This window comes from Miniopterus natalensis, chromosome 3 (assembly GCF_054644295.1).
Source record: "Miniopterus natalensis isolate mMinNat1 chromosome 3, mMinNat1.hap1, whole genome shotgun sequence".
Lineage (NCBI taxonomy): Eukaryota > Metazoa > Chordata > Mammalia > Chiroptera > Miniopteridae > Miniopterus > Miniopterus natalensis.
In genome coordinates, this window is record NC_142083.1 from 23,685,534 (window position 1) to 23,709,761 (window position 24,228).

The 24,228-nt window shown below is 42.5% G+C and overlaps 1 protein-coding gene across 4 annotated transcripts in view; it reads left to right on the forward strand.

The window, feature by feature from the left end:
* The window catches only part of SEMA5A (semaphorin 5A), a 362,632-nt gene extending 355,285 nt beyond the window's left edge, over window positions 1–7,347 (forward strand). For 3 of the 4 annotated variants that reach the window (XM_087815351.1, XM_016217317.2, XM_087815349.1), the window contains exons 22-23: window positions 3,595–3,806; window positions 5,979–7,347. In XM_087815351.1, the coding sequence (XP_087671477.1) occupies window positions 3,595–3,806; window positions 5,979–6,098 (332 nt within the window). In that variant the 3' untranslated portion in view covers window positions 6,099–7,347. The remainder of the gene's footprint in view (window positions 1–3,594; window positions 3,807–5,978) is intronic. The other variant, XM_087815350.1, reaches the window with a different exon arrangement.
* Window positions 7,348–24,228: the final 16,881 nt, after the last annotated feature.

A 24,228-nucleotide genomic window follows, 5' to 3' on the forward strand; every position in this document is an offset into this window, starting at 1 on the left:
TATTAAATGACAAGAAGGAACCTATCTGATCCTCACAAAGAGCACCCATGTAGGTGCCAAAGTCCACAATTTTTTTTTATGTAAAAACAAACAAACCTGAAGATAGGAAAGGGTTTTGGAGTTGAATACTTTTCAGGGTATAGATGGGCCGAATGGGGCATGTCCTGTATATTACATAATGCACCTGCAGGGTCTGGGGCCACACTTCATAACCAGTTCCTGTAATGAAGCTGCTGTGACGTGGGGGTCTAGTGAATATGCTGATGCTTCTCCTGGCAGTTCTGGTCAGTTCTGCAGCAAATGGTCAGGTCATGCTTTGCCGCTTGGTAAGTGATGAGAAATCACTTGTCAGAGATTTTGGTTTTGGGAATTGTAGAAAAGTGTTATCAGCCATGGGTTTTTACCTGCATGTTGTAAGTGGGGGTTGTGAGGGTCAGAGAGATGAGATCCCTGGCTGAAGTTCACACAGGCAGTCCATAGAGGAGCCCAGGCAGTGGGATCACAGTGTGAACTTGAAGCTTAGAGCGCAGGAAAATAGGATTGTGTCTGGGGGCTGGAGCTACAGCAACCCTGGTCAGGGGACCCTCTTGGACAACACCAGAGTCCATGATGTCTGCTGCCCTCAGGAGGCAGTGAAGGTCCAGAGTGTGTGGTGTCTGTAGGGAGTGATCCTGTCCTGAGGGAGGCCACCAGCTGATGTCTCTACAGAGTCGGCAGTCCCTTCGCCTCTGCCACAAGTTTGAAAACCACTTTCCTCAGCTGGCCTTCTTGGGGTTAGGAGATGGGAGTACTTCCAAGGCTATGAGTACCCAGGAAAACATCATGCAAAGCCGATTCCAGTCCTGAAATGCTACTGTTGTGTGTCTGAGCCAGCTGTGCCAAATGACTGCATAGAATTGAGCCTTGAGGCGCGATTGATTAAATCATAGAAGCTTCAATGACTCTACAATATTCAAAACTAATTTTTTAGATCTCTAGGCTGCTGACATTGACACACCAGAATAGTTGAGTAAGAGGTCAGATGGATTTGATTGTTAGGCTGATAGGTAAAAACAAATACGTCACAAGGATGTTTGGGGAGATAACATGGATATCTTTTTTTAGTCTGTTGCAAAAAATCAATCACATTTTGCACAGGAAATCAGGCAGTTGAACCAACTGGGTAATTGGTTTCTGTTCCAGCTTTACTGACCAAAAATACCAGCCTAAAAAGCGTATTCAAAGAAAGAGTCAAACTAGGCAAATTGAAGAGATTTAATAGGCACTATTTTCCCTTATGCAGAAAAATGTGAGTCTGTTGAAATTTTTCATCTTAGAGAGCTGTTTTTACTTGCATGAGACACACGGACTATGTAATCGTCATAAAGATGTCAGTGGCCCCAGGCTTCCCCAGGCACCTGCAGGAATGATTCATTTGACTAATGACGAAGTATCTGCATGTGGATAGAGTCATACATCTTCCCTGTGTTATAATAAAACATGTTATCAGTGCAGCAGAAAGTACTTAAATCCATACCTGGAATTGACCTCAGGGAGTCTGAACTCTAAAGCATGAAGAAATAACAACACTATGAAGTCTGCACACAGGGGAACCTGCAGCACGGCTTCTGTTACAGTAAGACCTGTAGTGGTCGCTGGTGGCGCTTACCCGGGGCTTTATCCAACTGTCCCCAGTTGGGAGCTGTCCACCCTAGAGGCTTCTAGCAAAATCAGGAAAAGCCAAAGATTTAGGAAGTCTTTTCACTTTGTCAAACCACTGGCCAAATAATCAAGAAGTGAAAAACTGAGGTGTATGGCGGGAGTGGGTGACACCTGTGGAATGTCCTAGTGACATCTTCCTGGATCACCCAGCCTGGTGCTGAGACTCTGGACCTCTGGGGTGGGGATGCCTGTCCTTTGGAGTCTCAGTGGGGGCAGGAGCACGCGGATTGTGCTCACAATGAACCAAAGAGGCAGCCTCAGTACAGTGACCATCCACCTCAGAAGGAGGACCCACCTCTCAAGGCCCTGGATCCCCAGAACGCAGTAAAAGTGCACAGCCTAGAGGAATAAGTCAGGGGTTAGGGACAGGTGAGAGATATTCAGCCTCTGCTGCGGATCACAGGTGAGGTAAAGGCTGCTTGAAAAGTCCTTGGTGCGGAGCCGGGGTGGTGGGGACAGACCTGCATGTCTCCTCTCCCTGAGAGCCCTGGGGGCCTCAGTTTTGCATGTCTCCTCTCCCTGAGAGCCCTGGGGGCCTCAGTTTGCAGCTTTGCAGACTCACCTGGGGTTGATGGTGCCCAGCGGGCATTTCCTCTAGTTACATTTGGGGCAGTGTGGACAGATTGGGGAGGAAGGGGGTGTTGAACTTGAGTGACAATGCACCCTTTGGTGGCCAATGGAGGGGACACCCTGGGGGAAAGCCAGGTCCTCAGGATGGGACTTGTGCAGGGGAAACAGTTAAGGCCAGTAACCCACAAACAACTGGCTAGCCACACGGGGCCAACACAGCAGAAAAATCAGGTTGTGTTCTGATTTACCTAATTTTCCCAAAGTGCAGCTTCACCAGCACTGCCCAGATGTTGTCTTTAGTCCCCAAAAGTCTTCAAACTGTAATTGTAAAGTGTCTTATAAACACAACATGAATACTTTTTTTTTCTGTTGTTTCTCAGACTTTATGCAGTTTTTGCTTATGTTACCTGATGTCACTCAAGCCAGTGCTGTATTAGAGTCATAAATCCATGCCCGCTCACTTTGTCAACACTGTGTACTCATAACTCAAGGAAAATAACTCAAAGATTCTATCAAAAAGAAAAAAATGTAAAAAGAGGGCGATTTCATGACCATTAAAAGATCATATTTTATTCCTTTGACACAAATCCTTTATTTCTCCAAAATACAATGTAAGTGAAAAAAAAGTGGTACCCAGGATAATATGTATGCACACACACACACCACCACCACCACCACCACACACACACCACAACACTGCAGAGAATCTCGGAAACAGCACACCAGAAAGGGGTTATAGTCATCCCTCTAGGAAAGAAAAAAGACTTATTCGTATGTTCCCTTTTACACTTTCTAATGTTATATAATGTGTTTATATTCATAATAAAATTATAATGAAAACCATGAGAATTATGTAAGTGGAACACATTTTAAAATAAAATGAAATAATAAAGGGAAGGGAGAAATAGCCTGGCTTGCAGGCGAGCAGTGCTGGAGGCAGTCAATGCCCTCTGCCTTTGTGGGAGGGACCCCAGCCTGTCCAGGAGCTTGGGAAATATGTTTCCTAGAAACCCCATAGACCACAAAGCTGCACTTGAGACAGAAGAGCATTCTTGTTTAGGCCTTTAAGTAAGAAAACATGATTCTGCTAGCGTATTAGGAGATCTCCAAAACTCTGATTATAGTGCATTAACTTAAAATATGCTGGGCTCACTTTGGAGAAGTGTCCCGGTGGCCATGCCATTTTAAAGGAATTGGCATATGGCTTAATTTTGAATGGCTATGGGGTTTTCCATTCTGTCTTTCTCTTTTCACCAAAGCACTGAGCTGTTGTGTAGCGTGTTCCTTTCCAGTGTAGCATCACTTTCGATGCTCTCTTCCCAGAGTTCAACATGTTCCACATGGTCGCCGTGGGGCTGAGCAGCTCCATCTTGGGCTGCCTTCTCACACTCCTCGTCTACACCTACTGCCAGCGGTACCAGCAGCAATCCCACGATGCCACTGTCATCCACCCCATCGCACCCGCCCCTCTCAACACCAGCATAACTAACCACATCAACAAACTGGACAAGTATGACTCAGTGGAGGCCATCAAGGTAAGGGATGGGCAGTGACCACAGCAGGTGGACCCAGGGACTGTTGGCAAAGTACAATGGCAGGGGTGCAAGTGACATGGGGACAAGGTAATGGACTCTTGCTTTTGATGAACTGCCTTTGTAGCATTGCTTTGCCTGTGAAAAGGTGGCATCCCTTACTGGGAATGTAGTTAAAAATGGCATGGAAACAGCAACAAATAAATGCTAGAAAATATTAGGTCATTGGCTAGGGTCCAGGTCTGCCTTCACTGTGCCTTTTGCATCCAAAGGGAGGTCATGCCAAAGAGAAGAGCTCCAGGCAGAGGACCAGTGCACACTGGGCAGTGTAATGAGAACCAGGGCTGGGCAATCGGATATGCAGGTCCATTTCAGGAATCACAGGATGACAATCTGAGAAAAATTGTTATGGCATTATAAGGACTGTCTTCAAATAATTTTCAAGCACACTGAAGCTGTGCATGATGTAAAGGGCTCTGACTGGTGGATTTTGTAAATTTCCCCAACAGGTAATTAACCTGGTGTCTGCCCCAGAGACTTAGGGTGAGTGACCAGGCTCCTCATTCCCAGGAAGAAGGGACAGGAAGGGTATCAGCGTTGGAGCTGGCAGGCCTGGGTTCCTGAGTCACTTACCAGATGGCTATTCACACTCACTGAGCCTCCGTTTTCTGCTCAATAAATTGGAAACAATACCACTGTTGTGAGGTCTAAATACTCTAAGGTATTTGAGGCCCAGCACCCAGCAGATAGTAGCTCTTGTCCTTACTGTGTCTACACAGGAGGTCAGGGGTGTAACTGGAAAGATATCAGGGGCCCTTATCTACTCTTGCCTACTGCACCCAGCCTCCTTGCTACCCATGTGAATGAAAGAAATTCTCATGCACTCAGTTCCCTATGTTTTTATATTCCCCTTAATGTGGTGATTCCCCTTCACATTGTTAGGGAGTATTTTGGTGCACTCTCTCTGCTATGATGGTTTCCTTTGAAGTTCCTTTTCCTTCCCATGTGGGCCTATGGAATATCTTCAGCATCAGGTGGCTGAAAGGTCGTGTCCTGAGAGCCACAGTGTCCTCACTCGTTCCCCCTGCCAGGAGGCTCATGTTCTCCACCACTTGGACAGAGGCAGAACCGATGACTTTCAGCCATGGACCCTGCTTACACCACACCCAGCACCCATCAGCACCTTGTCCTAGTCCGATGGCAGAGGTGGGGAGGGAAGCAGCAAGAATTAATAACATCCCCTCACATCCCTGCAGAACTGAGCTCCCCAGCATGAGGAGGAACCTGGGCTCCTTCTGTGAGCAAGAACCTTTCAAACAGTCCTTCAGAACCAAAGAACGGGGCTTCTCTAACTTGATTCCAACCTTTCAGCTTATCTGTGGTCACTCTTAATACTTCAAGCATCTGAAGAAAATTAATTGATCTTTTTTAAGATCCAGTAGCCACTTAAAATAATCAGAAATCTTGCTGCTATGAGGACAAAGGACCTGGAGCACTGACCACTGCCTAGTCACTAATGAATCCTCCTAGAACTTTTTTCTGATGCCTTGTCCATCTAGTCCTGGACAGTTAGCCTCAGCCTACAGTCCCTCACCTTTATTTTGGTTCTCTCAATATTTACCCTCCACCTGGTGTACTTCAGCTCTTTGGAAGTGCAAGTGTCTTTAGTAGCTATTAATAAGGAAGAAACATCTGTGTCCATGCCTGCAGCAGCCACCTTCTAACAAGTGCAGAAAAAGAAAGGAAATTGTCATTTGAAATTCCATGCATTTACTTAAATAAATTCCATCAAAACGTCTTACCACTGTACCTATCCACGGTAATCAGAAAGCCGCTTAAATATGTACTCAGTTATGTGTGATAACATTCCACGCATTGTTACTTTGAATTCACTATAGTTTTAGGCTTCTTTGAGATTTAGGTTTAGGTTTTCTAACTCTAGGAAACTTCCTGCCTAAAACTCAGAAATAGACTGGAAGATGCCAGAAATTGCCAACCTCATTGTAGGTGTGAGGCAGATCCTCTGTAAGGCCGATAAAGTTAAGAAGCTGTAAGCGAGGAAACACACTTTCCAGTCACTGACCCTTAGAAGAAGCTCAAATTCATCATAACCGTCTCCTAGTTATATTCTCTCTCTGAAATAGTACTTCAATCTTTTATTTTTATGTTTTACAGGCATTTAATAAAAACAACCTGATACTAGAGGAAAGAAACAAATACTTCAACCCACATCTCACTGGGAAGACTTATTCTAACGCCTACTTTACAGATCTCAATAATTATGATGAGTACTAATAGCTTTTATATTTTTGGCTTCTTGTAATTCCCCAGTTCCTCAAGGCCTGTGCTCCATGACTGCCCATGTCTCTGAGACTTCAGAGATGAAGTTTGGATACATTTCAAGTGCATTTCAAGCCACGAGTGTCCCATTGCTGCCAAAAATAGATGTCCTTAAAAACAACAAAAATCTAAATATGACATTGTGAAAATCTGGTCTACACTATTTGAACATTGTTGAGTGAACCATGGTGTGGAGTTTTTTTATTGTGTTCAGTCCATTTTTCTAACAAGTCAATTGTTTCCTTGAGCTTTTTAATAAATGTACCACCTACATTGGAAGGAGTCTTTAGAAATAGGAGCCTCTTCTTGCTCTTGAGCATAAGTCTTCATGATGTTTTAATTCAAGAAAGTAGTCCCTTTACATATGAGAGCCCCCTACACACACACACACACACACACACACACACACACACAAGGAGTGCTTCGGTCCACAGTATTGATTAGATGAAGAATATGATGTAGCCATACAGTGGTTCGCCATGGATCGCCCGCCTTCTCAGTCTGGGGAATACTGTGGAATTCTTAGAAGCAACTTGTGTGTTTGGACGTGGAACGATTCCTGCCTGAGGAGGCCCAGGATGCAACCTGGCCTGCATCTGCAGAGGCGATTATCTGAGGTCTGAGACACTCTCCCCTTGGTCTTGATGCATTTCCTGTGTCACCGCTCGGGGAGTTGAGCGAGGAGAGCAGAGGCACAGACACGATGAAGGGGAAATCATCCTGCAGGTTGCTGCGAAACTAGCCTTATTCTGACTTCTGGATTTCATGGCACTCCAGGGAGCTCCTGGCCACCCACTTGGCCTGGATGCCCACCCGTCCGGTCCATCGTGACGTTCCTGAAGAGCCAGTCTGTAAAATAACCATTTGTTCAGCATTTGGATAGACTGTACACCTTCTCTCACCCCACAAAGAAAAAACCTTGAACATTAATGATGCCACTGAAGAAAGTATTTACAGTACTGACATATAATTGAAAATAACTTTTAAAAAATTTTCCGTGTTATGGAAACTTGAGAGAACTGACGTTTAATCCAAGTCGACTTTTATTTCCCATCTTTCTGATAGAACTCATGTGGCGGCACGCCCCTACCAAGAGCATTAATGGTACGTAGAGCTCGCTTCCTGCTGCCCGTCGCTGTATATAGTGAACTGCTCCCCAAGTTCCGAGCTGCCTCCGGTCAGGTGAGGAGGAGATGTTTAGCTCTGGTGCCTTTTGGTTTTAATCTAGTGTTGCCTTCCCACCCACTAACTCCCACTTCTCCCTGCATGAGGCGACAGCATTTCAAGATGTATCTTGAGAAATCAGGGTATCTGGATGTAAAGTTTTTAATGATCCTGTGGTTCTGAGCATTTCAGAGTGTTATACAATTCATAGTGGTCCCCATTAAGGAAAAAAGGAAGATAAATTACTCACCAACAACTGATACATAACACATGACAGTTGGTTGAATAATTATTGAAAGTAGGAACAAGATTGAACATCTTCATCGAATGCCTCAGGGCATTGCAATAAAGGCGTGGGTGGACATGGAAACACATTCTTATTGATCAATGAACCTTCAGATCTGTGAAAATATATAGATTGGGCATTAAGGAACATGGACTTATTAGCATATATGTGTTTGTACCCTACCCAATTTGAAGAAATGTTGAGATAATCTTACGTTCGGCATTATTGAGTTTAAAATATTCTTATATCTCCAAATTTGCAAAATGGCTCTGGAATTAAAATTTAAATGGCAGGTGGGCACTGGGAGGCCTGGTAGATTATAAATGAAGTGTTCGGGGTCGCTGCAGTGGGGAGTTGGGGTTACAGCCCTGCGTCCCTTGTGTGCTGTGCGGGATTGCTCTGTGTCTACGCAAAGTCCACAGTCTGGAGGTGAGATGTAGCCAGATGGTTTCCTAATTGTTCCTGGATTGGATTTTCACTGGGTGCTTCCACCCATATCATCACTCTCCTATAAGAAAAATGTTCTCAGTGTGTATCGTGTTAGCCGCCCTTTCGAATACCTCCCACCAATATTTTCTAAGCTTAAAAGGTCATTCTATTTCCCTGAGAGGAGGAAACTAGTATTTCAAAAAAGCATCGCTGGGCTTCAGGGGAAATGCCTCCTAAATGATGCCTTCTGAACGACATCAGAGCTAGTCTGTAATCAGCCTTATACAGTGACTGGGGAAAACGCCCTTCGCCTACCCCAGGATTTTCATGTTGTTGATTACATAAGCCTTTTTGATTATCACTGCAAAGAATCCACTCACATTTGTTCCCTGACACTCTATTCAAGGGAAAAGTATTCTGGCTTTTCTGGCTTCTCTCTCTCTCTCCCTGTATCTCTTTCCTCTCTTTCTCTTCTTCTTACATAACAGATTTTCAGTTGGTTTAGAGTAATTTCAGCCTTAATCTAAGTATTTTAATTATCTGTGTAGTAACTGTTTTTCTCTCACTGTAGAGCTCTTGCTCACTGTCTGTGCTTCACCTCCACGCCCCTCCTCCTGGCAGGAGCCCTCCTGTGTGGGCTGTCGCAGGGTCACCCACCACTCCTACTGGGACCGCCTTCACACAGCAGCTCTTCTTTAGGCTGAGACGTTTGGGATTCCTGCCAAAACCTTCTGGGGACACTAGTCACATTTTTCATTTCTGTGTGACTTTTTTAACTCTCTCCTTGTTTCCTTTTACTATAAGAAGCACACTTATAAATTAATATTTCACGCTACACCAAGCAATTTAATCCCACTAAAGGAGCCTGATGTCAAATGACATTAATCACAGGTTAATTTTTAGGGTTATTTCTGGATGCAGTTAAAATCTGGCTGGTTTTCATTAGGAGATGACTTTTAGCTTCATTGAAATTCTTTGGAAGTGGTTCCCAGCACTGTTCCTTTCTCTAGACTAGACTGGTTACCATCTATCCATGCTACAGTGCACCCACATTTTAGAGGAAGGAGAAAAACAAAATATCTAAAATGACTATTCCATGCCCCCTTTTTTAAAGGATTCATGTTACAGGTGCATCATACATATTTTTTGGAGCAAGTGGATCAAAATTTTATTCAATGGTCATGTTCATTATCACAAATCTGATACATGTTACAGAAGCATCAGAAATGGAGACCTGGTCTCTTTTGAAAATATAGTTTCACTCTGCCCAGGGACTAACAATTTTATTAGGCAGGGAATAAAATGTATTCCACCACGTTTAGTCAGAAATATGACTATGTGTTTCAAACGCAATCGTGTTCTTTCTCAGCTTATTGGCGATGTAACTCCAGGGGGTCCAAATATTAGATGAATGGTAGTTCGAATGGTTCACACATTAGATAAATTCAAGCTCAGAGCAAGATCTGAATTCTGGAACATCCAAGCTATTCAGTCATGTCACTAAGAAGAGAGCTTTTTTAGCCACCCCCTGTAAGTTCAGGTATAGTTTAATTTCCTATAGAAAGTTGCCAGTGCCTTGCTTAAAATGATTTATCATTTCATCTGGGTGTGATTGGTTTCAATTCAAAGCAGAGGATTGCCTGGCTATTTCTCTTTGAACTCAGGAGCAGAAAATGGCTAGGAAGCAAACCTTGAGATGTGATTTTCACCCCCACTGGAGGCCGGACCCAGCCCCAGCCTTCCGGTAACTGATATCACTTTAATCTTACATCTTCCAGGAAACACCTTAGCGTTTGCCCTGCCGTAGGAATGTCAATGCAGTTACAGGTTTTCATTACTGTCCTTCTTCAGGCAAGTCCATAGATATAGGAAAATCAGACACAGGCTGGTGACAGTTGCCACAGGTTAGGTGAGTGCAATGAGAACCACCTAGAATATTCCCTCCCCTCCCTCCCTCCCTCCCTCCCTCCCTCCCTCCCTCCCTCCCTCCCTCCCTTCCTTCCTTCCTTCCTTCCTTCCTTCCTTCCTTCCTTCCTTCCTTCCTTCCTTCCTTCCTTCCTTCCTTCCTTCCTTCCTTCCTTCCTCTTCAGTGTCAAAACTGCTTCACAAGTTCACAAAATTGTCACTCTTAATTCAGGTTGAGAAAGTTAACGTGTTTTCTCTGCTAAAGTTGATTGCTTTTCCTCTATACCATGACTATTGGCCAAAATCAAACTTGACCTTCCACACTGAAAGAAAGCACAGTATGAACCTTTTATCTAAGCACCTACCTTCACCACCAAACACTCCTGTCATCCGCAAAGAAAATGCACAAACTTGGTCCAGTGTGGGATTCTTCAAAGGTGTGTAACAAAATGTTTGTGTTATGCTACTTAACGTGACTCTTGAAAATGTTATGAAGTGTTAAAAGCCTCATTCTGTATTAATTTGCTTTTGCTGTTTTGTGATACAAAATAAACTTATTTGGGATTGTTTCATTTTTTAAAAGGCCATATATATGTATTAATCGTAATGGAGCTTTTCTAGAATGAGATAGCATCGCCTTCCTTCATTTGAGTGAGAAAGTGGAGCTTTGGTTGCCCTGTTGGAATGTTTGTGGATTGCTGAGTGTTTCCTCACCGGCCAGTGAGCACAACCACCCTTTTCTTTCAGTTCTTACACTCAATGCGAAATACAAATTTCCAATGGTCTTCACTTTTTTCTGGTCATCAGTTAGCCAGTCTTAAATGCTCACTTGAGAGCTGTCCCGGTGGATATCTAAGAAAGTTGTTTAATGACACCTGACAGATGCATTGTTTTCAAAAATCAGTTGAAGACACCAACTGTGGTGGCCCAGGCAGGGAGCTCATGGCCTGTTTCGTTGGATCAATTATGGGAGTTTAGAGAAGGCAGGGTGTTACCCAACTAATCAACAAAAACCAACTCGCTTCTCTCCCAGCCTCAGCTCTGAAGAAAACAGCATATAAGTGTAAATGAGCTGTTGTTGCAGAAGTGAAAATGCCGTGCTCACTCACTGCTCTTGGTGAATCGCCAATTCCTAGAACCCAGACTTATTCATCTTTTTTTAAACAATAAATCCGTGAAGAATGATCCCAAGTACTGCTAACAGTGCCGCAATCTTCCTTTCATAGCAACCCCCTCCTCACCTCTGTCTGGGACAAAATAAGAGAATCCTGATTATGTACAGTATAAATTGTATTATATTTTTTGTACTTAGGTTTTATGTAAATAGTTTGTCTCATTCAATTGTATGTGAGCATTGAAATAAATCCTACCATTTAGGAAACAACTTAGTGGTATTTTTCTTTGCATGGCGTCAAAGTCCCCTCTGCCCCCAGATGTGCTGAGGAGCAGTCACTACTCAAAGGAGAGTGTTTCGGGAAAGAGAGACTGGAGGAGCACCTGGGTAAATCTCATAACATACTCTCGTTGGTTCTTCAGACGCTGCAGCTCTCAACTGGTGGCGAAGACAGGGCCAGTAAGCGCCGTGATTCTGTGCAGCAAAGAACTTTTAGAAACGTTTATGTGGACAGTAGCAAGTGTGTGACAAGGAAAGCCAATCAGGTTTTTAATTTACAAGTAGTTGTCATCACATACTGCTGCTGATTGATCTGTTAAGCTTTATTATGCTCACCTTCCCTCCTGCACACCATATTTCATTCTTCTTTGCATAAATTAAATTTTCTCTGCCATGAACCACTGTCAGTCAACATGGATATAGCTAGAAAGATGCCTAGCCCAGGAAAACTACTGAGTGAGATCTGTATTTCAGTATTCACACACACTCTCTCCAGTATATATATCTAATATATATACACAAAAATGTATATATAAATGTGTATATAAGTTCATATATATGTGTATATATATATATATATAATTTTCATTTGAGCAAAAAGCTGAGAAGCATTTAGTATAGAGGCCAAAAATGAAAATAAAACTGTAACATATAAACTAGTGAAGCATGTTATAATAATTATACTGTTTAATCACCACTAATGAAATATTACTCCTTTAATTCTGTGTTTGCCCAGATGACCCAGTCTGACTATACTGTTAAGACTTCTCTCCTATTGGAAGGTTGGATGTATTTTAGTGTTAACAGGCTCCCAGACGAATAACTTCCTACAGCTTCATGGGTTGGTCTATTTCTGACCCACTGCCCCATGTCCCCATTGAGCAGGCTGACAATCCAGGGGATTATTGGCACTGGCTGCATATTAGTATTTTCTGGGGATCTTTTTTTAAAAAATATTGCCCAACTCCCATGCCAGACCAGTTCAATCTGGATTCTGAGCATCTGTAGTCTATGAAATATTAAAATTTTTATTCCATGAAGTACATACATTTGGCTGGTAGTTTAGAAAGTGGATAGAATAAATAAGTACCACAATTTCCTTTCTTGTTATTTTTTTTCTGAATATGTATTTATAATCATATTCTAATATTTACATGTTCTCACACATTGCTATGTACCCAACTCCTTTTTATAAATATCACATGTTCTTTAAAATTGAAATATGATTTAAAATATCTTTCCAGACCTATTTGAATTATACATTATAACTCTCCATTTCAAGTGTCTCCTTGAGCCCAGCTTTTGAAGATATAGCAGGAATGATTGAGTGTATCGACTGCCGAACTGTAGATATTTAATGTAAGAAGAAATTGTCCTTAAAATAATACCTGAAACAGTATTATTTTTCTGGAATTTTACATGGTTTATTTTTTAAAGTGATTTGTTTATAAAATTCAACAGAAAATAATGCCTGAAATGGCTTTTCAGTTAGCTTGGCATATGTTTTCCTTGGAAAATTTGAGGTTCTCACCCCTGCAGTCGCAGCCAGAACCAGAACTGAGAGGAGCAGGACGACGTTTAACATACACCTGATGGTTCTCGGTGGTGCAGAACTCTTAAGACTAGTGGCTAAAAACATAACGGAGGAAATAAAATGAAATAACCCTTTGTAAAATGATTCCTCATACAATACACAGGAACTGCAAGAGTTCATCCCTAGTTTAAAAAACTTAATATTTTGAAAATGAGTCTTACCATAGAACACAGAGAAAACATTGGTGAATTATGGTTTTTCATTAATGTGTGTGAGCTTGATGATATTAGCCAGGTATTTGTGATGGCCTCTGCCAGAGGGTCAATTGTTTATCACAGTGGGGGCTTCATGGGCCGTCTTTCCTTAGAAAATTAGGAATAGTAAAGACAGCAAGCGCTTCAGGGCTACGCAAATGCCTGTCCTCAGAATAGCTGTCCCTTCTGTTTCCTGCTGGTCGTTGCAGTTACGGGATCTCTGTGCCCACTTCTGAGACCTTGTGTCCCCTGGTGTTCAGGAACCACCCCTCCCTCAGAAAATGATTTCGTGGTGGCAGCAACATGGCACCAGGGGAACCCATCAGGAAGACAACGGGCAGCTATGACCAGCCGTTCAGAGAGGATTCGCGTGCGCACGCCCACAGGTGAGCAGGAAAGTCACTGTGAACCTAGAAGGTGCTCCTGCTTGCTGACGGGACAAGGGAACAACAGCTGCAGGGCTTTATTTTGAATTTGGAGACACATTTTCCATGGGCTTCTAGTCATTTCAACTTAACTTACTGTGACATGCATTTTTTAGCACATACTCGGGATAGATCCCATTTTTAAAGCATCTGAAGCTTCTGTAATTTGGAGGGACTTTGAAAGAAAAGGAGTACAAAATACTATGAAATCAAGTATGAAAATATTCAGATTTTGAACATAAGTCACTACAAACTAAAAAAGTATGATAGAAACCACATATCTAATACATTCAAGAAAAATAACGGAACACTCATGTTAACTACGAAACACACATCTGGAATATTTCTCCTCATGTTTCTTGTTTGTATGCACTTTGACCCATCACGTGATAACACTTCTATAATATATTTTTCTATTGCAAGAATAATTGTTAATTAAGGTTAATTTATGTTTATCGATAGGAACTTGTTATGTGTAATCACATGTAAGATTTGAGGGTTTTAGTCAGATTTGGGACCAGTTCTATCAGCCTGCATTTGTGTACACACAGAGCTATTAGGATGATTACCTACGTAGACCAGTGTATGGCTCTGTGTTTCCAAAACTCTCCTCCTCTACCTGCAGGTTTCTGGGGCTGTGCACCGCAGTAGAGCCTTCCAATACCACATCTTCATGCCAGCACATGGATGACATGACAGAGGGAAGTGAAGTGATTAGCAACAATAAGATGCCTACAATAACACTGTACATGGAAGTGACTGCAGGTCAAACACTCTCATTTCTATAAGCCCAAACTAAATGCATCATCCACTTCAGTTTCCCTATAGAACCTTCCAGAAATGCCCACAGCCACTCCATCATCACCTAATACGACGGAAGATGTAATGGAGAGAGAGGGAGCCAGAATGGAAAGACAAAGGGGTCTTTGCTGCTGTTGAATCATTGATCCGATAACCTTTTAGAAAACCACATGACATGCAAAGCGACTGTCCTGGCACCCCACCTCTGCACTGCTAAGTCTGGGGTTTGGGCTGGATAATGAGAAGACAGAGTTGGCTGAGACAGCTGTGCATGTGGTTCCCCTTCCAAGGACCTAGAAACCCTGATGGCAAGGAGGTGGTTTGGGGCTGGGTTCTAGCAGTGACTCTGCCTTCAGTAGCTGGTGATCTTGGGGCTGTTCCCTTCTCTGTGCCTCAGTTTCTCATCTGTAAGTAGAGATGAGTATCTATATTGTTAGATAGCAAAAAGCCTGGCCACATACAAATAAGTTGTTGCTGTTATTGCTTTTATTATAAACGAAAGAATCATGTGAGTAATATTTAAATAAGCACTATTTCATTAAAGACTCCTTATGGCAACTGGATGTTGAACAATTAAACAGAAAGAAAAATCCCACAGCATTTGAAGAGGGGAGATATGCTTTCAAACCAAGTGATTATCAGAACAGATATGTGTCCATTACAGGGAGACATTGATTCAGGTTGGTCAGATGCATATTTGGTGGATTGTTGGAGGGTTCAACAAACTGAGTTATGATTTTCCACTATAGAGGTGCCAATGGAAAGGGAAAGGTTTAGATTCTCGATTGCTCTGTTCTGTGGAATACAGAGCAGCCTCTCCTCACATTATGGGGGAAGGACTTGCTCAAACACTATCTGATAGCTCTTAGGAAGGAGGGAAGGCTCTCTGTACATCTAAGGTAATATTCTCACTGTTAGTATGTAGTATTAACCAAGGAGCATGAGGTTCTTTAATTTGTTCAAGAATTATGGAAAAGATATATTTTCTGTGGTCTGTAGTTGAGGTTGCTAATTAACGTAGACTCTGAGAGGATCAGAAAAAGAAAAGTTTTTAAACAAGTTGTTTTGAGTGTTTTGGTTGTTTCCAATATATTTTTCTTTTGTTGAAAGGGACGATTATGGAAATCCCTAAAGGGTAAAAAGAACTGAATTCCAACCTTTCAGCTTCTCTTCAGAAAATGGGGACCAAGGTCCTCACACTGCACAGGCTTCCCTGTAATGTGAGAGGAAAACTGCCAGTGGAAATATATTTTATGACCAGGATTATGTTTCCTCAGTTGATCTTGCAGTGTATTTTTTCACTGTTTCATATTTTCGAAAGTTTTATGGAAAATAGGATTGGGAAAAGTTGTAAAACCACCATTCAGACAGCGTGGGTCCTGGAATTTCCCAGAAGCGTTTTCCTGGGTGGAGGGAGGAGCAGGTAACGGGGATACGTGAAAAATGAAGGGCAGCTGGAACAGAAATGTGCAGGTCTCATTCACATAGGACTCAAAGACCACGTAGGAGGATTTTACTTGCACACACTAATGTAAATACAGAGTAGCCTTTGCCAAATTCTGGTGTTTGAGAGCAGTGGAAAAGAAATTTTGTAGATAACAAAACTAAATGTAAACAAGTGCTTTTAGCTATTGTGATTCAGTCCAAAGGAGAGCCACCAAGAAAAGATCAAAAATCTAGAAATTCACAGCCAGCCAGGATTGCAAGCATGCGGTGGCTCACTGCAGACGCCATTCTCACCTGAGGACACAGCCTGGTCCAGACCCAGGTGGGTGACTGGGAGCAGCACCAGCTCCAGGTGCAGAGCCAGTCGCCAATCCAGTGGTAAGGCCTTTGGCAAATGACCAGTAGCTGGGAGATGAGATTTCTTTAAAAGGAGACTGATGTACCCATCACACCTCATGGGAGATCAGTGTGGGAATGCAGGTGAGAGCCCTGATCCAGTACCTGGAAGGGGGCCCATGGTTGCTCTGAAAGAAACAGGTAACAGAGGTAATACTTTTGGAATAACTCAGTTTGCATTTCTTCTCCCCATTATTGCGGTTTTTTCCCCTTGTCTTCTATTTCTTTTGAACTAAGGTTGGGCTTTGAGACCTATTGGTCCAGCCAGTAGGTGTGTGCAAGCAGCAAGAGACCCTTTCCTTTCCGTGCCCCTTTGCCCATGTTCATCTCCAGGTGCCTCACACATCGGTCAGCGTGCTCTTTGAAAATAACTCGGTGTCCCTTACACTTTATCCTGTTTCCTTTTGCTCATGCTCTTTCATCTGGAATGCTCAGCATCCTCACCTCCACTAAGAAAGCTCACACCTGTTCCTTCTGACTCAAACCAAAAGCTTCTCTGGTTACTGATCTTGGCAAAGATGTAGCATAACCATTATCACCCCTGAGTTGTAGGTAGAGCTTGGTGTACTGGGCGGACGTGAAAATCTGCATTTCAGTTGCTGACTCTGCCCTTGGGGGATTTGCCTGTACATCTTCATTGGTAACTTAGGAACAGGAGCATCGACCCTCTTCTCTTCCACAGATTTGTGGAGAGGATCCACAAAGTCAGTGCTGACGAAAGAGCAGTGTGGACCCAGAAGCACTGCTATGCATATGCTGCTCTCAGCGCATTGTTTGTGATTATTTCTGGGGCCATCAACTCTCACGGACTGTTACTCTTCAGAAGAAAGACCGAGGTGGCACCATCCTTAAGTCATCTCATAGAGAGTGCCTTGGACACCCAAGTGCCTTGGGACAATCTATTGCATCAGTAATTGAATCACAGAAGACTATTACCAAAAAGGAGCGACATCTTATACCTAAGAGTGCTGATATTTTACACATAATAGGTTTTAGGGATGTGTATCTTTAAAAAAAACCTTAAGTTCAAATTATAGGTTACAAAAGTTTTATAATCATTAGGAAGAAGAGATTGACATCTGTAACAAAATCAATGTAAATTGTTTAAAATGCTTTAAAATGACCAAGCATATAATTAACATATTTTGATAACACTTCTTTGATTTTTTCTATCACCTTATGATTTTTCTCCTGGATTTCAAGCTAATGCATTTTAAGGAAACTAAAAACCTTTCTCCTTTTAAAATTAAAAACAAAAACAAAAAACGCAAAAACAAACAAACCTGTATTTACCTGCCAAAATTTGCATTCACAACTCTATTTCAATAATTACTCGGTACCTCCCATTGTGCTGCTTTGGGGCTCACCCCTCTTTTTTCTGTTGAGAATAAATCTCTGAGCCTTGGCTTCTATAAGCTGTTTGGAGGAAAACAGGATTCCTGGGGTGCTGTGTGCCTTTGTTTCTCCTCACAGGCCTGCGATCATTGCAATCACCCACAAGCTTCTCAATCCCTGGCAACTCTAGCTGCAGTTGCACGCATCCCATTTTAACTGTCTTAACCTCCTAGACAGAGACACACCCTTTACAGTCATAAGACTCTTGGGCATTGGACAGAACTCAAGATGACCTGTGTTTATCCCTAATGTTTTTAGAGAACAAAGTACCAAAGCTTGCACTGTCTTTGGAGCTAAGCTAGGTACAGTCCTCTCATTCTATCCTTGAGGAAACTGAGGCAGGAGTGGCAAAGTGACTTTCATGTCACAGACCTCTCTGGGGCAGAGTCAGGACTGGGACCCCAGTCTTCTGTTCAGTGTCTTGAGTGAGGTCTTCTGAGTGTTAGGAGAAATGCCCATTCGGCAGCCTGTGTGTGAGAGTCCATGCCGTTGTCTCCCTTCTGCAAGTGTCACGTAAGTCCCTAAGATTCCCTGTTCCCAGTTTAACCAGGATATGAAGTGCTCTGAGCTGCATGAAGCCACAGTCACCCATTTGTCATAGCCTATGCTGGGCCCTGGCATAGTCTTGCCCTAACTGTTTACAGACAAGACTGATCTTCCAGCCGGATTAGGGAGATGTATGAATACAGGTCTCTCCCTGGGTCATGCCCGAGTTCATGGAACTCTGCTGCACTTGGTGTGGGTTTGGAGTGTTAGAGAGAACAGGAGCACTGAGATAAAGAGATGCCATCAATAAAAGATGACAGGCTGGGCCAAGTATATTTTATCAGCAAAGCAGAGAGCAGATCTTTACTGCACAATTGTGCATTATGATCAGGGAAAATATCAGCTTTTTTCCCCCATGTCCTGGAAGAATTTCATTGCTTAAATTCAGGGGAACTGTTCACAGTGCTGCGATTGCCCTGCTGAGGGTGGGGATGGGGATTACAGGCATCACTGAGGATCCCAGGACTAATCCTTTCACATTCAAGAAGCCATTTCGGAGAGTCAACCTCGGGCAAAGCTTTGTCATGGGGGTTGCTCGGGATACGAGATGATGACAGGGACTCATAATTCATTATGTGTTTAGGTAAGAACACCAGGGAAACATCGATCTGTTCCCAGAGAGTGGTTGAAAGTGATGGCTTAATTCAGAGGAGGCGAGGGACAGCCAGCTTCCCACTGGGTCCTGCAGAAGGAAAGAAGGACCATTTCTGCATGTCTTTTGATTTCAGCAAAGTGATGTGAGTAGCTTATTAGACAGGGCTAACTTCACACTGTGTGCTTTCCTGTGACTCAGTGGGGAAGAAAGGTCCACCTGTGCATTTCAATTTCTAACACTGAAATGGATGGATGCTCATCACAGTTCTAGAAAGTCATCGCTTCACTTAAGTATAGTTGTTCCTCTCTTGAAAATGATTATCTTCTGGAAGTCTTGTATGAGACTGTGAATTAACATAATTTGAAGTAAACAAACATTAAATACTTAAAAATTAGGGAGTATATTTTAATAAATTGAGATTTTTAAATATTAAGATTTTAAATTTTAAGCTGGATTTGAAAAGAATATCCTTTTTTATTTGTCAATTACAATTGACATTCAATATTATTTTATATTAGCTTGAGGTGTATAGCATAGTGGTTAGGCATTTATATAAATTACAAATTGATCCCCCCAATAAGTCTAGTACTCACATGGCCCGGTACACACTTATTACTATATACTGACTATATTCCTTATGCTGTGCTTTACATCCCAGTGGCTATTTTCTAACTACCAATTTGCGCATCTTAATCTCTTCCCCCTTTTCACCCAGCCCTCTCTCCAAACCCCTCCCCTCTGGCCACCAGCAGTCTGTTCTCTGGATCTATGAGTCTGTTTCTATTTAGTTTTCTACCCTCAAGGTCCACCCAAGTTGTCACTAATTTGGCTTCTTTCATCTTTAACCATGATTTTCCCCCAGGCTTCTTTGGTGACCACCCCATTTCCATCATAGATGTCACTCTTTCCCACCTTTAATAATGGGCCATCCGATGTGTTGGAATTAGGTTACAAGGACCCCTAACTCCGCCTAATCTGACCTGCACAAGCGCGCAGGTGGATGGTTTGTTCCAACTGCTGCACTCGGCTGGCTGCAGACCCCTGGGGCGGAATTGCCAGTGGTGCACTTGGTACTGGGCAGTAGCCTGCCTTTTTGTAAATAAGATGTAGTTATGATATTCAAAGTTTCCAGATTTTTGTTTAATTAAAGGAAAAGAAAAACGGAAGCATGAAACAAAGAAAAATATAGAAGTCTGGAGAAAATTTAAGCTGACTTGTCAAGAGGCCAGGACTACAGACAGTGAAATGGATAACTTACCACAGGGACGATACCTAATTAGCCACAAAGAAAGACCCTGTTAGGCATTAGAGGGACATTTTATCATACAAATTGGGAAACTAGAAGACCAGGCTTCTGAACACCAAGGACAGCTTGACTTTCCCTCCATCTTCATGACTCCGATTAGGCTCTGCAGGTGTTCAATCAGATCTTACTTTATATCATCGTTTCTGGTAAATTACAATACAGTGACATTAAATGGGCCTCACAGAACCCATAAGAACCATAAGTCAGCACAGCACTAAAACTTACCCCCTGAAGGCTGCTCGAAGGAGACTGTGTCTCACATGATTGTCTGTGAAAATCCATGTTTGAGTGAGGACAGCAAATGGACACGATGTGTGAAGTCAGTGGGACAGAGAGAAATCCGAGCGTAGAGAAAAATACTAAAAAATACAGGCGTGAGGAGCAATCGAGAGAGAACCACGGTATTGCTGTTCGTGTTGCCATCTTGATGATTGCATTTGTAATTTGGCTTCAGGAAAAAGGACAATGAAAAATTGCTGAATGACGCCCCAGCTGTTAATCCATTCAGAGAAATAAGCTGCCAAAGATGCCTCCAACGCGTTTCCACCACGGCAGAGCTGATACAAAAGCCTATTGTCAAGCAAGCGAAAAAAGAAAGAAAACTATGCATTCAGACTTGAGCTGCGTTCCACATACAGCCTAATTTCTGGAAATTACTTAGACTTGATCTTAGAGCTTTACTTATTTTGACAACGAGACTTTATCTGTGGAGCCCGGCCGGGTGTGGCTCAGCGGTTGAGCGTCGACCTAGGATTCAGGTGATCGGGGTTCGATTCCCAGTCAGGGCACATGCCCAGTTGCGAACTTGATCAATGACTCTCTCATCATTGATGTTTCTGTCTGTCTCTCCCCCTCTGCTTTCCTCTCTCTGAAATCAATAAAGATATTTAAAAAAAAAAAAGACTTTATCTGTGGAGGGAAATGGCACATCGGTGTGGCTAGGGCCCCGGGCTGAGCGCGAATGTAGAAGTAGAGTCTCATTAAACCTTGGACTTGGGGAGAACATGCAAACAGGTGTGAGGTCACTCCAGCTCAGCTACACCTCACAGATATAATATAGCCTGAAACACCCTGGAGAGGAAAATGCCTACAACCTATTTACATAAAGTTAAATAACAAGTGCATATTGGCAGATGATACCCAAGAGAAAGGTCAGTAGAGCGAGGGATGGTTGGTGTCTGTTTGCATGGTTCCCTAAGGAAAAAAAATATTGAGGGAGAAGTAATGTCATATTCTTGTTCTGAGCTCTAGAGGCCAAGGAAATCAACATTAGGTAAATTATAAAGAGATAAATTGTGAATGGTTATGAAAGACGTTTAACAGATGCCCTAAAACTCAGCAGCGTACAGCAAACATGTATTAGGATCATAGATTCTGTGGGTTTGGAATTCAAACAGGGAACAGCAGGGACAGCTGGTCTCTCTGCTCCATAATATCCGGTCCCCAGCTGGAAGACCCAAAGGCTGGAGCCATCTGAAGACGCGCTGGCTCACATCTGGGCTGCGTGAGGCTGGCTTGCAGCTGGGGACTGGATGCTACGGAAGGGGAGCCTTTCCTGCGGTCTCCTGGTGGGGCTCAGGTGGGCTTCCTTATGACGTGGTAGTGGGACTGCAAGAGCATTTTCAGCTCCTGCTCTTGTGTTTAGTGGCTGTTTCTGTAATCAAATCATATTTGAACCTCCCTCTCTTCTACTTCTAGTGTTCTTTAGGCCTAAATATTTGGCTCTACTCCACAGATATATTCACTGATATTTCACCTTGTTTTTAAGTGTATGTGTTGTGTCCAGTCTTCCAAATTTTTTTTGAGTGGAGAGCAAAGTTATTTGGCCACATGCTGTTCTTTTGACTAGAAGTATAATCTTATAAAACATAATGATTCACTTTAGGAATGTAGGGGGAGGAAAGAATGGCTTTTTGAAGGGAACCTGAAGACTATCCTCAAGGGTGGATCAAACCTATAAGGAAGTTTTCCCTCCTGTCAATGTAGGAATGCATGCACAGATTACAGACCAGAAGATTCAGTAGTGCTTTATTGCCAACGCTCTCTTGTTAAATACATTGGAGAGTGATATAATGAATGCCTCAAAGTGCTGGTCAACCCATTTTAGGTTTTGACTGTTGGGTATTGAGTAGCACACCTGTGCAAGTTTAGAGATGAGCTTCTTTGCAGCATATTAATGAGAAGTAATCATAGCCTTGTATATGTAAGTGGTAATCCACATATTAAACTTTATTGTTTTTATTTTTTGATAACATAGATGTAATAAAATAGCTAAACCCACACACAGGCCAACACAAACACTCACATTCACATATTCACTCACTTTGGAACAAATAGATAACCACATGATTTTAGTGCCTGTATCATATTTACAATTCAGTGGAATTCATCTTTAATAGTGACAGCATAAATAGTGGAGGCCAAATGTCAGGATTCGAGTTTCAGCAAAGAGGGGACAAATGATCATCAAAAGCAACAACAATCTTACATTATGTGAATATTTAGAATGCTTATTTTTAATTTTTGGAAAATGAATTTCCACTAGATCATAATGAATTTTACCAAAAGAAATAAGTAAAAAAAAAACACCATTCTGTTCAATTGTGTGTTTTTTTTGTTCTCAGCAGTGAACAAAACAGCTGTGGCCTGGCAAGTAAAAGTTGTCCAAATGACTGTGGAATAGAGACTATTCCATGGAACATAAGGTATCATTTCAAGTTTCCTTTGGTGGGTCAATCGTCACATGAATGAATGATTGATAGAAGGGGGCAATGACTAGAAGCAGGCCTCCTTAGAGCAAAGGTGAGATAGGTTCCATTTTGTGTGTTTTCTCGATGTCTAGTTTTATTTAACTTATTTTATATAAACAGAGGCAGGACAGACACAGGTCATTGTAGGTTCCATCTCATGCAGTGAGCAAGGTGAGCCCTTCCAGCTCTCCACTAAAGAGTCTTCTGTCCTAATCCAGCAGTGTCCTCAGAAGGCCCGAATTAAACACAAGGGATAGTTTCTATGGTCTGGAATGATAACAGGGCATGAGAAGGATCACCTTCAAAACAGACAAAAGACAATCAAACTTATAGGGACAGTGTATTGGCAACAAAGACCCTGCTGAAATCTGGAGAGATCTGTCTTCACACTTCCGCAGTTGTGGAAGAGAGAGTTGGAACTGACTTTTCCTGAATATTAGGAGGTCAGGGAAACTCCTTTGACAGTGGATGTCCTCGTCTGCGTTAATAACCTGATCACAGTCAGCCATCTAAGTCCCATTAAACTCAGGGAGAGTCGCCATTGACTTCTCCCTCCCCCTTGCCCTGCACCGCTTCAGCGCTCTATCTGCTGTTTCCCCTGACCCTTCAGGCTCATTGCCATGTGCTGGAGCAAATTGCTTTGGGCATTTTAAATACGTTCCTTCCTCACAAGCTCCATGGATTTCTGGGCCGAGTCCCTAACGATTGTGAAAGTGCATGCAAATGGATTCTTTGGCAATTCATTCCCGTATTTTTATTGACTTTGACTTTATGCCTAGATTTTTTGAAGGTTTTCCCTTTAGCCATCTTTTTCTTTTATGAAAAACTGTATCTTTTTCTGTGCTTTTAGCAATCTCATGGATCCTATATGCTTTTCCAAAGATAATTGCTAGAGACCACACAACTATGTTTTTATAGGGATTATTGTTGGCAGTCTCACAAATCAATGTTCACTTGGGGCTCACTGAGGTTCCTCAGGTATTATATGCAGGTGAAACCCTAATACACACACTCCAGATGCCCCACAGGTTACCTTTTCCACCCCAAGTAGTGCTGTCTTCACTTGGACTGAAGTTATCTTCCAACTTGAAACAATCTGTCTGGCCCCTAACTGGCCGCATGACTTCCCACCATGGAAAGAAGAGCAAAGAACAATTTGATTACCTTTTAATCTAACACAATAACCTTTTCTGCCTCCCGAATCCCAAAAGAAAACAAAACAAATCACTGAATGTGGTTTTGACAATTGGTTCAGAAAGTGTCAAATTAAGGTTGGTAATTTTCATCAGTGATTTAGTTAAATGGTTCTTAACAATTAGGCACAGAACCAGGTAAAAGTGGCAGTGATGTGGCCTGTGAACTGCTGTTACATTTGACTAAGAGCCAGCTGAGGGAGCCTGGTTGCTGGAGAACGTTCTGGTCAGAAGGAGCAGCTATGGGAGACACAGGAGATGATTAGG